The sequence below is a fragment of the Populus trichocarpa genome, chromosome 7 (assembly GCF_000002775.5).
Source record: "Populus trichocarpa isolate Nisqually-1 chromosome 7, P.trichocarpa_v4.1, whole genome shotgun sequence".
NCBI classification, from domain to species: Eukaryota; Viridiplantae; Streptophyta; class Magnoliopsida; order Malpighiales; family Salicaceae; genus Populus; species Populus trichocarpa.
The window spans coordinates 5,904,330-5,918,720 of record NC_037291.2 but is presented as its reverse complement, the minus strand read 5'-3'; the positions used below and the strand labels follow the sequence as shown (position 1 = coordinate 5,918,720).

At 35.1% G+C, this 14,391-nt stretch overlaps 1 protein-coding gene across 3 annotated transcripts; it reads right to left on the bottom strand.

The window, feature by feature from the left end:
* Window positions 1–661: 661 nt before the first annotated feature.
* Window positions 662–10,830, bottom strand: LOC18101097 (histidine kinase 1). Of its 3 annotated transcripts, XM_024605516.2 has the most exons (14): window positions 10,466–10,829; window positions 10,259–10,385; window positions 9,514–9,759; window positions 8,606–9,400; window positions 8,146–8,393; window positions 7,815–7,974; window positions 7,545–7,671; window positions 7,366–7,455; window positions 7,022–7,216; window positions 6,854–6,923; window positions 6,545–6,587; window positions 6,146–6,286; window positions 1,203–2,372; window positions 662–1,104 (listed from the first exon to the last, which is right to left on the bottom strand). In XM_024605516.2, exons 2-14 carry the CDS (start codon window positions 10,259–10,261, stop codon window positions 889–891), a joined length of 3,504 nt encoding a protein of 1,167 aa, XP_024461284.1. In that variant the 5' UTR covers window positions 10,262–10,385; window positions 10,466–10,829; the 3' UTR covers window positions 662–888. The 3 variants fall into 3 exon arrangements, with proteins under 3 accessions (XP_024461284.1, XP_024461282.1, XP_024461283.1); XM_024605514.2 differs by having other exon boundaries at window positions 10,259–10,830; XM_024605515.2 differs by having other exon boundaries at window positions 9,517–9,759; window positions 10,259–10,830.
* Window positions 10,831–14,391: the final 3,561 nt, after the last annotated feature.

Sequence of the window (14,391 nt, the reverse complement as noted above, 5' to 3'; positions counted from 1 at the left end):
ATGCTTGACTGGAACATACCAACCAGATTTTGAATTCTAATTTTAGCTCATTGTTTGCCTCCTCATGTGATCTCAATTTAGCTTACTCTGGTAGTTAATTACCTTGAAAACACATTGAATCCTCAAGAAAAAAATAAATCTCAAAAGACACCTAAAACTCTGAAGAAACTCACTAAGAAACACACAAAATATTCTAAAATAAAGCAAGAATAACTAGAGATATGTGTGCAATGAATTCCCTTGTCAATAGGACAGCTCAAGAAATCGTTCCTCGCTAAGGTTGAGGCTATTGGCTACGTTCACCATGTTAACTAGGTAAGAGTTGCCAGTTCTAGTTCTGATAAATTTCATAGGCTTCTTGTTTATGGATACATGCCTAATGGATCTTTAGATCAATAGATATTTCCCCAAATCAAAGCGTTTATACTTGATTGGAGGCAAAGAAAGAAAATCATCATTGATATATAGCGGAAGGACATCACCTATCTCTTTGAATTGTCGAACTGATTGATGTAGACCGGAGCAGAGTTATGACAACAATGAGAGGTGCTCCTAGCTATTCCTCTGCACCAAATTTTGACTGCTCCCAGCTGAAGAGCAAATGTATTTACTAAAGTTCTTTGAGGAAAAGGTAGACGAGGATCGATTGATGGATCTAATCGACAACAAAAGTAGCCTTTTTTTTTTCCCGAATTCTTAGCTCAATAACTTTCAAGCTATACAAAATGAAGGACCTAAAATCCATGAGTTACAAGCTATACAACTTCCATGATATTGCAAACAACTTGAAAACGAAAGAAAATCCATGGGTATTACTTTCACATTTGACTTGTTTTTATTGTGCTGCCATTCTGTAATTAGCTTTTGTTTGGCATTTGACAAGAAGGGTTAGGCTTTTCTTCTGGTGAGTGATAGAATGGTGGAAACCATCAACTTGTAGTCAATTGGCTTTGTTAGATAAGCATCCATGCCAACCTCCAAGCATTTGGCTTCATCTGACGACATAGCGTGAGCTGTCAATGCAACAATAGGAATGTGCAAGTCAGTTCCAGTTTCTGATTTCCTGATTGCTTTTGTTGCTTCATAACCATCCATCTTTGGCATCTGGTCACAAAATCAATCAGCATTAGTTTATAGACTAGATTGAAGCACATGATCAATGTTAGACGGGAGATATTAGCAGACTCTGTTAGCATTCTTACCTGACAGTCCATTAGGATCAAGTCATATGATTGGGATTCCTGAATATCAGTTTGTAAACCTGTATTTCCATCATTTCCAGGGGATTCCCTTCTACAATCTTTTTCACTCAAACTGCAATTTAGAGCTTCTACTGCTTGTAGTCCATCTCCGACAGTAATAACTTTAGCCCCCATTTTTTCGAGCATGATGGTTGCAACTCTCTGAAGAACAGGAGTATCTTCCGCAAGCAGAATCCGTAAGCCATCAAGAGCCTTTTGTTGATTCCCAGCTTTGTTTGAATATGAATTGCCTTGTTCTTTATGACTACTGGTTTCTGAGTTTCGTTCATCGTGTTTAGAACTTTCATTTCGAGTTGCTGTTGAAAAGGGCACTTGCTTGTTGCAGAGTAGCATATCATTTCCATATTGGGTGCCTTGTAAATTGGGCCTATTTTGACCTGGATCTTCTCTTGCTTCTGCATCAACATCAGCCAATTCAATTAAGCACTTAAATGTTTGACACTGTGATTGACATGCGATCTCTTCTCTTTCTTTTCGTACATCTCTGAGATGAAATGTGCTTGGAGAATTGGAATCACCCATTTCAGCTGTATCTGATTCTTCAGAGCTGGTAGTGTCAAAATGGGTGGAATCAATCTCAAGGCATTCATGCATGTCACCGTCCTTTGCCATAGCTCTTGCAGCATTCGAACTTTTCTTTTGATACTCAAGATCTTTCTCCTTTATGACAGTTTCCAAAATGTGAATCATTTTGGCCTTGTAAAGTGGTTTATTAACCATCAGCAAATGCCCCTTCTTGCGAAGCTCCATCTTTATTGCATTTGAAGTATCATGATTGAGCATCCATGCAAATTTGGCTTTTCCAGAGAAATTATCAAGGAAGTTAATTTGTTCCTTCCATATATCTGTGCTCAAGTCAAGTAATCCAACGTCAACAACTATGATGAATAGGTCCTTCATGTCTTCAATATTAAGCACTTCAGATTTTAATGGTTCATTCATAGAACACTGAACATCAAAGCCATTCTCACGTCTTCTGGCATGAAAGAGTTTCCGAAGAACTCGTGTCAGTTCATTCCACTCAGACACTCCTAAGGTGGTCAATCCGATTTCACGCAACCACTGGGACATAATAACTCTGCCCATGCTGCCATTTAGTGCCACCAGCACCTGCAGTTACAGTTAAATAATATGAGCACACACGATTTGGTAATCCACGGGTGAAAGAATTTTTGTTTTTTAATTTATCTGTATGATATCACAAATTGTCAAGGTTACAATGCTGTAAAGCCTCATGCTATTCTGCAGAAAAAAAATTGAAGACCTATTTTTAACCCTTAGAACCTGCATATTTTGATGTTGTTTTGACCATACACAGGCTAACAATTTAGCCAATGGTAGTGGTATCGGAGCTTAGGTTGAAGAACGAGGAGTTTGGAGATGAAATCAAGTAAAAGAAGCTGATTTGCAACAAGAGATGGCCAAAACAAACAACTTAAACTTGAGTTCTGTCCAGCCTCCTATGTTCATAGGAAAAAATTATGAATTTTGGAGCATGAAAATAAAGACTTCGACTTATTTTACTTGATTTGTGGGAGATTATAGAGACTGAATTTGAGGAGCTTCAACCAATAAACAACTTGCCTGTAGCAAAAGTCAAAGATTTGAAGGATAGAAGGAGTGGAAATGTTGGAGCTCTTGGATTAATTTAGAGAGGGGTAGATGATCCTATCTTTCCAAAAGTCATAAGTTTCACTCAAGCAAAGCAAGCATGGGAGATTCTACGAAAGGAATATGAAGGACATGTGAAGGTAAGGGTTGTGTAAATGCAAAGTCTTAAAAAAGAACTTGGGAATTTGAAATTGACTGGGAATGAATTAGTTGAAGAGTTTTCTAATAGGTTGATGAAACTTAAAAATCAAATGAGAATACGTGAGGAAGAAATTCCTGATAGAAAGAATATAGAGAGAGTTCTGATTAGCTTGCCTGAAAATTTGATGCTATTGCTGTGTTGTTGTTGAAGAAACTAAGGATTTGTCTAAATTAATCATTCAATAATTGACAGGTACTTGGAAGTCATACAATAGTCTGGAAAATTTGTTGAGAGATTATTTCAGTCTACTCTTGACAATCAAAACCAAGAGACAAATTTAACGAGGTAGACAAATTGAAAAAAGAAGTTTTGAGACATTTAAATGAGGTGGACAAACTGGAAAAGGTAGAGCTAGAGCTAGAAGTATAAGTTTCAAGGGGAAAGACAAATTTAATTTTGCAAGTAGAGAAAGCTTTGACAGTAAACTAATCGAAGACAGCTCTCCACGAAGATGTTTTCATTGCGACAAGCAAGGGCATGTTGCTAGAGATTTCTGGTAAAAAGGAAGAATTTACTGTTTCAGTCGTAAAGGATTTGGTCATATGTTGAAAGATTGTAGATAAAGGGAAGCAGCAAGCAAGTAAGTCAAAAGATAAGGGTGATGAAGGGAGTTTGTTTTATGCTTGTCAAAGTGCATTAAAAGAGAAGAGTGAAGATTGGAAATGGATATCTGATTGAAGAAAATGGTATAGGTACAATTAGAGTTTAAACCAAAAAAAAGAAAAAAAATGCGATAAGTGAAGTCTTGCATGTTCCAGAAGTTGATCAGAATCTACTAAGTTTTGGATAACTTATAGAGCATGGGTAAGCACTGCATTTTGAAGATGATTATCGCACCATTTATGACAAAGGTGTGTTGAGACAAGTATTAGCATGAGTTAAGATGGCGAATATGTGTTTTCCTCTTAACTTGAAACATATAAATATTGTGACAATGAACATGAAAGGAGAAGATGACTCATGACTTTGGCATATAAGGCTTGGTCATTTAAACTTCAGTAGCCTTAAGCTACTTCAACAGAAAAAATATGGTGTATAGGCTTTCATTTATTGAAGAGAAGGATGGTGTTTGTGAAGGTTCTGCACTTGAAAAACATCATTGATAACCTTTTTCTTAAAGAAGTAGCCTGGAAAGTCAAAGAAAAGTTCGAGCTGGTAAATACGGATGTGTGTGGTCCTATGCAAACTTCTTTAAATTCACCAAATATGTATTTCATCCTCTTTATTGATGATTAAAGTGGAATGAATTGGGTGTACTTTATAAGGCATAAATATGAAGTTTTCAGTATATTCAAGAAATTTAAAGCACTCGGTGAAAAGCAAAATGACAGAAAGATAAAAGTGTTGAGAAGTGATCATTGAAATGATATATTTCAAGTGAATTTGAGAAGTTTTGTAAAGATGAAAGTGTGCAAAGGCAAATAATAATTGGTTATACTCTGCAACAAAATAGGGTATCTAAGAGGAAAAATCAAATAGTGATGGAAATGATCAAATCTATGTTGTTTGAGAAGGGCCTTCTAAGAAGTTTTTAGGTTGAAGTTGTAAATACAACAGTTTATTTAATCAACAGTGTCTAACAAAAGTCTTAAATAATCATACATCATTTGAAGCTTGGAATAGAAGGAAGCCTTTGGTGAATCATCTAAAAGTGTTATGCTTAGATTCCAAAAGAGAAAAGATATAAGTTGGAAGAAGCTAGTGTTAAATGCATCTTTCTTAGCTATAGCTCTATGTCAAAGACTTACAAGCTGTATAATCTAAAAAATAAAAAAGTTTTTATCAACAGAGATGTGTTATTTGATGAAAAAGCAAAATAAATTTGGGAAAAAAAAATTAAAGGTGATAGTAATTCAACTTGTGATTTGAAGCAAAAAATCAGTTCGCAAAGAAAAAGAAAAGTATCCAGATCCTAGAACAAGTGTATTGTCATCTTCTAGCTCAATTTCAAAGAAGATGAAAAGTTTACATGAAGGGTATACAAAGTGTAACTTTTGTGTGGTTGAACTAAAGAATTTTGAAGAAGCAAGCAAGGAGAAAGAAATAGAGATGATTGAGAACAACAAAACACTTGTATATTGGTTGATAAGTCAAAAGACAAAAAAGTGATAGGTGTAAAATGAATTTAGAAAGTAAAACATAATCAAGATAGTTTTGTGCAAATTAAGAAACAAGCCAAGAGTAGTAGCTAAGAATTATTCTCAACTACCTGAAATTGATTTCAATGCAGTCTTTGCTCCGGTAACTCATTTGGATACTGTTAGAGCACTCATTGTTCTTGCAGCTCATAAAGGTTGGTTCTTATACCAACTTAATGAGAAGTCAGCCTTTTTAAATGGGGAGTTGAAGGAAGAAGTCTATGTAGAGCAGCCATAAGTTTTGTTGATAGTAAAAGGAAGATACGATGTATTTGCTAAAAAATGCATTATATGGGGTGAATCAAGCTTCGAGAACTTACAACCAAATTGACTATTACTCCATTCAATAAAAAAATCAGAGAAGCAAAAGTGAGCTTACTTTGTATGTGAAAAAACAAGAGAATGATATTCTTATTGTTGCATTATATGTTGATGATTTTGTAATTACGGGTAGTAATGGAAGATGGATGAATACTTTAAAAAAGAAATTGTGAGAAAATATAAGATGATGATATTGGGCTGTCACATCAATTTTTAGGTCTTAAGGTTTACCAAGATGATGGAGGTGCCTTCATTTATCAAAAGAAGTCTGTTGAAAGAGTTCTAAGAACATTCGGAATGTTTGGCTGCTAACCTATTAATGTGCCTTTAGTGGTGAATGAAAAGAATGAAAAATGATGGAGGAAAGAAGGTGGAAGTTATATATGTTTGAATGTTCTTGGTGTGTGTAAAGGAAAAAAGAAAAAGAAGTTACAGTGTTTGATCATTTCTCTCTTCTGCAGAAAATTACAGACCTGTTTTTAGCCCTTAAAACCTGCATATTTTGATGTTGTTTCGACCACACACGAAGCTAATAATTTAGCCAACAGAAATACATCGACAAAGAGGAAGCTTGTGATTTGTTTATGAATAACACAGGTAATTTTACTCACCACGGCATTGTGACTTGAAAAATCTACTTGGCAGTGTAGGTCTGCACCGTCTGTAGGTGTCTTGAGAAGCAAGTATAGTCGCATTAGAGTTCCAGGTCCATTCTTCTTCACAACCTTTATTTCTCCACCCATCTTGTTAACCTGTCCTCGCCAACAACTAGGAAAACGTCAGTAAGCGGTTGTAGACTAGTAAGCATAAAAAAGGATTATGATGATGCTGCTGCTGCTTCTCTTCACAAATTCAGCAAGATATTATTTAATAGCTGAACTGCAGTATCCGATTAAGGTTTAGGGCATGCAGCTGATAGTCTAAAGATAAACTTTGCATAGTGAGGTAATCTCTCATTTGATTTTCTGTTTAGTGGTTAGGAATCTTATATGAGTGTGGAGTTTACTCACCAAAGTTCTAACTATGCATAGTCCAAGACCAGTGCCTCCATGCCTGAAATAGACAATTGTTAAAAAACCAAGAATTTCTGTTCAGGATCTTAAATTTGCTTGATATATTCACATGCTTGCTTTTGCACTTCAACTATCAAGTATCAACTTCTACCCAAATTAACTGGTAAAACTAGTGAATCTGAACCAGGAGGTAGAGTGAGCAACGCATTTCCTTTTTTCTAGATCTTATAGCATATTTTGTAATTGTGATATTCAATGGATGAATCAAGCGAGTTGTGGCCAGTGAAACTTGTTTCATCTACTTACAGTCGAGTTGTTGATGGATCAGCTTGTTCAAAGCTTTCGAATACAGACTCCCATTTGCTTGGATCAATTCCTGCAGATAGGCAAAAAAGAAAAAGAAAAAAACTGTTACAAATGCTATAGAGATGGAAGATATTTTATGTGGTTTCAGACAATTTTTGGGGTTCATACCACAGCCTGTGTCATCAATTTCAAACCAAAGAATCATTTTGTTTTCCTTCTTACAGGCCTTCTTCAGATGATTCCCATGCTGCCTAAGTTTTGGCTTAATTGCACAACGCATTTTCTTCTGATCGAGATGAAACTGTGTGTCATTGTAAGTATTATTTAAGTTCTCACACCAACCACGCAGAATAATGTGACCCGCTGAAAATCATTTTGAAGAGTTAGGTATGCAAGAAGAAGTTGACTACACAATGCTTTTTGTTCATTGAGAGATGAATTTTGTCTCTAATTCCATCACAGGTATGCATACTAAAATCTAAGTAAGTTGGCACTGCAAGTGTTGGACTTACTTGTCGTAAACTTTATAGAATTGCTTATCAGATTTGCAAATATTTGAACAACTCTGGCGGAGTCTCCTCGTACTAATTTCGGCATCTCATCTGCATGCAGGAAATGCAAGTAGCAATGAACATCAGAAAGAGGCTAATGATCATACGTTGATACTTGACATTCAATGCACAAGACGTACCAGAGAGATCCAAAACAGCCTCGACATTGTGGTTAATGCACTGAACAGAGAACATGTCAATAAGTCCTTCAAGTTCTCTTCCCAAGTCAAACTCAGCATCTTCCAAAACCAATTTTCCAGATTCAACCTATAAAACCAATTTCGAAATGAATCAAGAAAAGGACATTCTGTGACTTGCTGCAGCCTTGGACGTTCTGGTTTGTGTTGGTTTTGATATCTTTGTAATTGTTACAACTGTTTACAATTGCTAGGCTATTTTTAGCGTCTCACCTTGCTCAGATCCAATATGTTGTTAAGAAGCCGGAGTAGAGCCGTGGAGCACTTTCTGATCTGTGTAACATTTGCATATTGTTCATTCGTGAGGCAATCATCACAGATAAGAATGTCCAGCAGCCCAATCACTGCAGCCATAGGAGTCCTCAATTCGTGACTGTTGTACAGAAATGAAATGAATATTTACTTCCGTTAAAAACTCAAGAACAGGAAAAAGAAAAGATCTCAAGGGTACTCAAAACTCTGTGTCGCTGATACAAATTTGCAAGCCTAATTGAATATCAAAGCTCACAAACATATATTACTATTAAGATACAAAGTAATACACCTCATGTTTGCCAGAAACTGGCTTTTGTAGTTGTTTGATGCCTCTGCCCTTCTCCTTGCATCAAGATGGCTTATCAGTTCTGCCCTTAGTTTCATCTCCTTTGATACTCCATTTGTGAGAATCAAAATGAAGACACATCCGATGACTAGGATACATAGAGATGCAGAAATGAGTATAACCAACGTTTTGAATGCTCTCTCATCAACCTTTCCCATTATATATCTTCTTGGAATGATGATCACCCCCACCTATACAGAATTGCAGAAGCTTGCTAAATGCTTAGACAATTAATAGCTATAAACTAAATAAAATAAACTAGATCCTTTCGAGCCATTTTTTCATTCTACTTGGGCATAACCGGGGAATTTATAGAAATGCAATTCTGTAACATCCAAGTTTAAGCGATGCTGGATAAAACTTTAAGTCTTGGGAAAAGTTAGACAGAAGGTTCGACACTTACTATAGGGAGTCTCTTCAGATTTAGAAAAAACGAGTCGATGTAACATTGCTGCTTGCCAAGTTTTGCATTTTCCACATGAACAACGTGACCTGGAGGAAACTTGTTTCCATAGACTCTCTCCAACCATCGAGCTCCCATTCTTATAGTGGGTTCCTCAGTATCGACAGCCATTATAAGATTGGGCCTTGTTGAATTTGTCAAGAGAGGAGCATTCGTGGAAGTAGCCAATAAGTAACCCTCTTGAGAGGTCAAATATATGTATCCCTTATGGACTTCAACAAGCTCTCTCATCAATTGGCCTACACTGTAGAGAGCAGTAGTAACACCTACGACGGCCACAATGCTTTTATTGTAAGCATCCCACACAGGCAATGCTGCTGAAAGCAGTGGTGAATCCGTGTACTTGCTTACTGCCACATGCCATGAAGCCACACCGTCAGGTACTTGTGAAAGGCCTGCAATATTGATAAGATCGTCTGGTGGAATTGGACTTGCTTTTCCTATCTTTTCGCCTGAGGTAGGATCAAGTGGTTCACGATACCAAATTGCAGAAAAGTTACTGTGGATGGATTGATCATTCCATGCTTGATGCGATAAGAACATATTTGCATCAGAAGGCCCTTTGGCATTGATTGAGTAGTTCCTAAGATCAGAGTAGATGTAGAACGTGTTGTTACTCCTATGATCCCTGTGGAAAGCCTGCACAAAACCATTTCTATAATTTATGGTAATTGCATTGAGAGCTTTACGACTCGAAAACAGTGCCCACGTTACATGCCTCATCACTTCATAAAGCTGTTAAGACCAAAAAAAGAAAAAATCAAGTCAAATACAAACATATCCAAAAAATCCAAAGATTAATTCTATTGTCAGATTTGGTAGCACTTTAACAACATCATAAACACAACAACCTCCACTTGTTCGGCTTGAATGGTTGTCTTGCTGTACCTTCCGATTACATACTCTGATAGCTTAACCTGGGCTGCAGTTATCTCAGCTGTGGAATTCAGAATGTTCCACATTCTTAATATGGGGCGCTGTAGAAGTTCATATCGAAGGCCAGAAGCCAAGGTATCTAGTGACTTTTTTGTATAGCTTCTAGTGAAATGCCACGTTAGTATGGTTAGCAGCCCAATCAAAATTGCTAACATAGCCTGCATAAAGCCATTAACAGAAAATTAATAATGTACTCACTGGCCAAAACAGCAGTTTCTGCATGCTAAAAGGCAGCTTCTCTGATTGTCCAGATCATAGTTTCTTATACCATAATCAGACAATAGAAACAAAAATTGAATATGAAGCAAATGCATAAACAGAATTTAGGAAGAAAAAAGCTTATCGAATTGACACAGGCAATGAATCCCATTTCCTTTTCACTTTCGAGTTCTTAAGTTAGCGAGGGTAAGGGTAGGATTTGACCCCCGAGTCATGACTTTCCTTATCTGGATTAAACAAACATTGCCTTCTTTCAATGATTTTGTGCATAATGTTTCTTTCATTACCAAGTATACAACAATAGGTGATATATTTATTATACACATTTCTATCAGCTAAGTTACTTACTTGATCAATAAATTTGATTGAAGTTTTCATAATTCAGTAGTGAAACTTGTAAAGAATACAGCAGTACAGAGAAAGAGAGATTAAACAAACCATTATAGCCAAGCGGACTACAAAAACACTGTAGTAAGAGGAGAGGCAGTGAGTGTTTCCATACTGGAACTCATCTTGTTCAACTTCTCTATGGAAAATTCTTCTACCATAAGGAGCTGTATTCTTTCTGCAAGAAGTGGCAAACCCGAGAATTCTGTTACACACTTTTCTCAAAGGAGTTGCCATTATTGGTGTGCCAGTGCTTACAGTTGGTGAACATGAGTGGTTTCTATGACGTCCTTCCTCAGCCATTTCCGAAAAGAAGATGAAGTTTAATTAACTAGCAAGAACTCATGCTTTGTTTTTGTACGAGAGACACAATTAAGAGGGAGGGAGGGAGGGAGACTATGTGACAAAGTGATTAATGGGGTGTGGTGTTTAATATGCTGCTGGTTCATGTGTCACTCCCCACCTTTCGAAGGCAAATTTTCTTGCAATTTCTAAAGTGGGTTTATATTCCTCATCCACGACAACTTTGCCACCTATCTCAACTCTTTGATATAAATTCCAACCTGCTCTGTGGTTTGGGAATTTAAGCTTGGATAGGAAAAAGAAAACGAACATGGTGAAACTTCATAGATAGATGTGGCAAAACAAGGGAAAATTCCTTGACCGATTGCTGTTGAAGTGGGGCAACATGGACCTACAACTTTTTGTTCCATGTACGTAGCCTATAAAACACCAAAGTGCTTTATATCTTGTTTTTTGAGGCGGACAATAATGCCTCAAATTCTGGGTACAGTTCATGATGAACAAGAATACATGAGGTGTTGCACAGTTAACGTCTACAGCTTTCTAGATTCAAATTTATAAATATTAGCTTAGGATCATTATTTTTTCAAATTCGTTCAGGATATCTCGAAACAACCATTTGAATTCAATTGAAAAAACAAAATAAATTATTAAATTTATGAAGATTTTGATAAAGCTCCATATGGTTTCATGGTTTTTAGTTGGTTTGTGGAATTTAAATAATTAAGTTCTAAACAACCATTTAAATCTTGAAGATTCCGAGTACGAGGATGGTTGTTAATTTTGCTCTTTAGTTTCTGGCATTTTGAGCTAGTCTTTGCCTATTGTCAAAATGGCATGATTGTCTTTCACTGAGTCAAGTAGTAATATAATTATATCTTACAATCATTATTGGATTATAATTACAATCTCTCTCTAAAAAACAAAAACTATGTGTAACTAATTGCTTATTAATTAATCTCACTGGATAAAACTCTCTAAATCAAGATATTATACTAACATCCCCTCTAAAATATTTGGTGTTTATGAATCTCGAAGCATCAATTTATTAATAATGAATTGATGTCGATGACGAGATAGGATCTTGGTAGGCACATCAGTTGTCTAGAACTTAATAAAAATATAAGAGAGAGTAATTACGTGTTGGTCAAGTATTTCATGAATATAATGACAATCTATTTCAATGTGCTTGATTCGCTCATAAAAGACCAGATTGACAATAATTTGAATAGCACTTGTGTTATTAACATGAAGAGAAGTAAGAGCAAGTTGAGGAATACCAAGTTCACCTAATAGACCCCAAAGTCAAACAATCTTAAAGCATGCTAATAACATAGCACGATATTCAAACTTAATTGAGGATTTAGAAACTCGATCATGCTTCTTACTCTTCCAAGAAATAAGATCACCACCAAGAAACATGCACCAGCCAATAACTGAATGACGAGTATTCAGAAAACCAACTCAATCTACATCAATAAAACTCATCAACTGTTAGGAAGTCTCTAAAGGAAAGAATAATTCATGACTAAAAATACATTTGAGATAACAAAGAATACGTCATATTATAAGTAAGTGAGAATGGTGAGGAGCCGTATAAAATGCCTAACTTGTTGTATAGTAAAAGAAATATTAGGCCAAGTAATTATCAAATAATTCAAACTCCTTACTAGCTACCAATACAATGAGGGATCATATAATAGCTCATCATCATCTTGTTGTAGCTTCAAGTTGACCTTCATTAAATAAGGACCAAGTTACCTGATTGAAGATCAACTACAGTGAGAAGCTTTTGAGTGTACTTATATTGATGCAAAAGTGTGTCAGTTCGACAAGGGTGTGCATCAAGACCAATAAAATATTGTAGGGTACTAAGATCTTTAATATGAAATGAAATGTTAAGATGTGTTTGTAGTTGCTCAATCAACTATATAAGAATCAAACCTTGTAATTACAATAACATCCATATATACAAGAAGTATAATAATCCTAGTAGAAATTGTTTTGGGAAAGAGAGGAGTCAAACTAATTCTAAATAAAATTAAAATAAAAAAAGAGTAGAATGAACTTCTCAAATCAGGCACATGATGCCAAAAACCACCAAACAAGCTTTATACCTTGCAATAGAACCATCATGCTATAACTTTATGGTATAAGCCCATTTACAGCTAAAAAGTTTGACGCCATTAAGACAAGGAACAATATCACATGTGAGATTGTCTTAAAGAGCCTGAAGCTCTTCTTACATAGTTTGCTTATAACATGCTTCATTAAAAGCCTGAAAGCAAGACTTAGATATAATGGTAATATTAAGAGGAGTTTGTATAAGAGAACCCATATATCCAAATGATGTGAAATCTAAGATGACCGATGAGGTTCAATAAGAACATGATCAAGTGTCAAGGTTACGTCATGTAATAAGACTAATGGATAACTTATTTGATACACAATACTTGACTTAAAACGTTAAATAGAACTTGACACGTCATAAAAAAATAAGAAACAAAACTAAATAGGTATCATAAGAAGTTGAAAACTGAAAGAAATATTGATTTTCAAAGAAGATCATATTTTAAGAAATATGAAGTTTATTAGCAACCGATTCATAAAACACAAACCATTTTATGTATATTACTATATCCTAGAAAAGCACACCAAATAAGATTGAGTAGCAAACTTGTGTTATTCAGTATATGGTAAGTGAACAAAACAAACACAACCAAATATATAAAGAAACTTATACTTAGAAGTAACACCAAATAAGCGAGAATATTGCAAATCAAAATTGAAAACTTAGAAGAGAAGACAATTAATCAAATAAACAGTCATAGATAATGCTTATACCCAAAATCTAGGTGGTATAGAAGAGTCAATTAAACAAGGTATGAACAACATCTAAAAAGTGATGATTCTTAAACTCTACAACCTTATTTTGTTGAGTGTATGGGCAAGAAATGTAAACCCTAGTTAAAAAAAATTACAATGATAGTAAAAATATTGAAAATACAACCTATATGTATGGTATTTTAAAAGTGAGCTAAGACGGGGTATCTGGTTAAAAAAAAAAAATACCTGAACTAGATATACTATCAAGAACTATGAGATATAAATATGTGGCATTGGCTTCCTTTAGAAGCCACTTTGGCCGAACAATCTAAAGAGAAGGGGAAAGGTTCTTCTTCATCTTTCACTTGATTTTTCCCATAAAAAATGCCTAAAAACCTTGGATTAAAAGTTCTAAAGGGGGGTTTTTTAGGATTAAAGCAAGGGATTTCAAGTTTTAGAAGGGTTATAAAGCTTGGAAATAGAGGTTTTGGAAGTTAGAGAGAGAAAGAGAAGAATAAGTGAAGAAAGGTTGGTTTCCTTGTCAATTTCTTTCTTATTTCTTATGATTAGGAGGTAAGAATTACTTCCACCATGATTGATTATGATTTTGGCATGTTTTGAAGCTTAGGTAGTAATGTGTACAATATGGAATGTTGAGTTTTATAGGTTGAGATGTTTAAAATGGTATTCTTTGTTTAAAATCATATTCTTGGGTATGAATTAAGAATGGGTAATGTGTGAATTATGGAAAATTAAAGAAAAAAATTATGTTCCCTTTTGTATAGGTAATTCGGTCAAACGAGTGAGAGTAGTTTTAAGATTTTTAGTTCAAGTTAACATGAAATTGGTGTTTAACTATGTTATATGATGAAATTAATGATTGGGTGGAGAGTTGATTACATGAAAAAAAATTACATAATGAGTTTGATGATTGGGAATGAAATTAATTTCATGAAAACCTGAATGAGAATCCATATTCTTCTTGGTGTGGAATTCAATTTAAGCTAATAAATAAGGATGAGTTTGGTTGACTTAGTTGTTATAATGATTGAGTT

Excerpts from the sequence above, each read along its gene's own strand:
- LOC18101097 (XM_024605514.2), bottom strand. The coding sequence starts at position 10,510 with ATGGCTGAGGAAGGACGTCATAGAAACCACTCATGTTCACCAACTGTA. Across the intron at positions 9,760-10,258 it reads TAGTCCGCTTGGCTATAATG|GCTATGTTAGCAATTTTGAT; the intron begins GTTTGTTTAATC and ends GGCTTTATGCAG. Across the intron at positions 7,975-8,145 it reads CAGTTTCTGGCAAACATGAG|TCACGAATTGAGGACTCCTA; the intron begins GTGTATTACTTT and ends TCTGTACAACAG.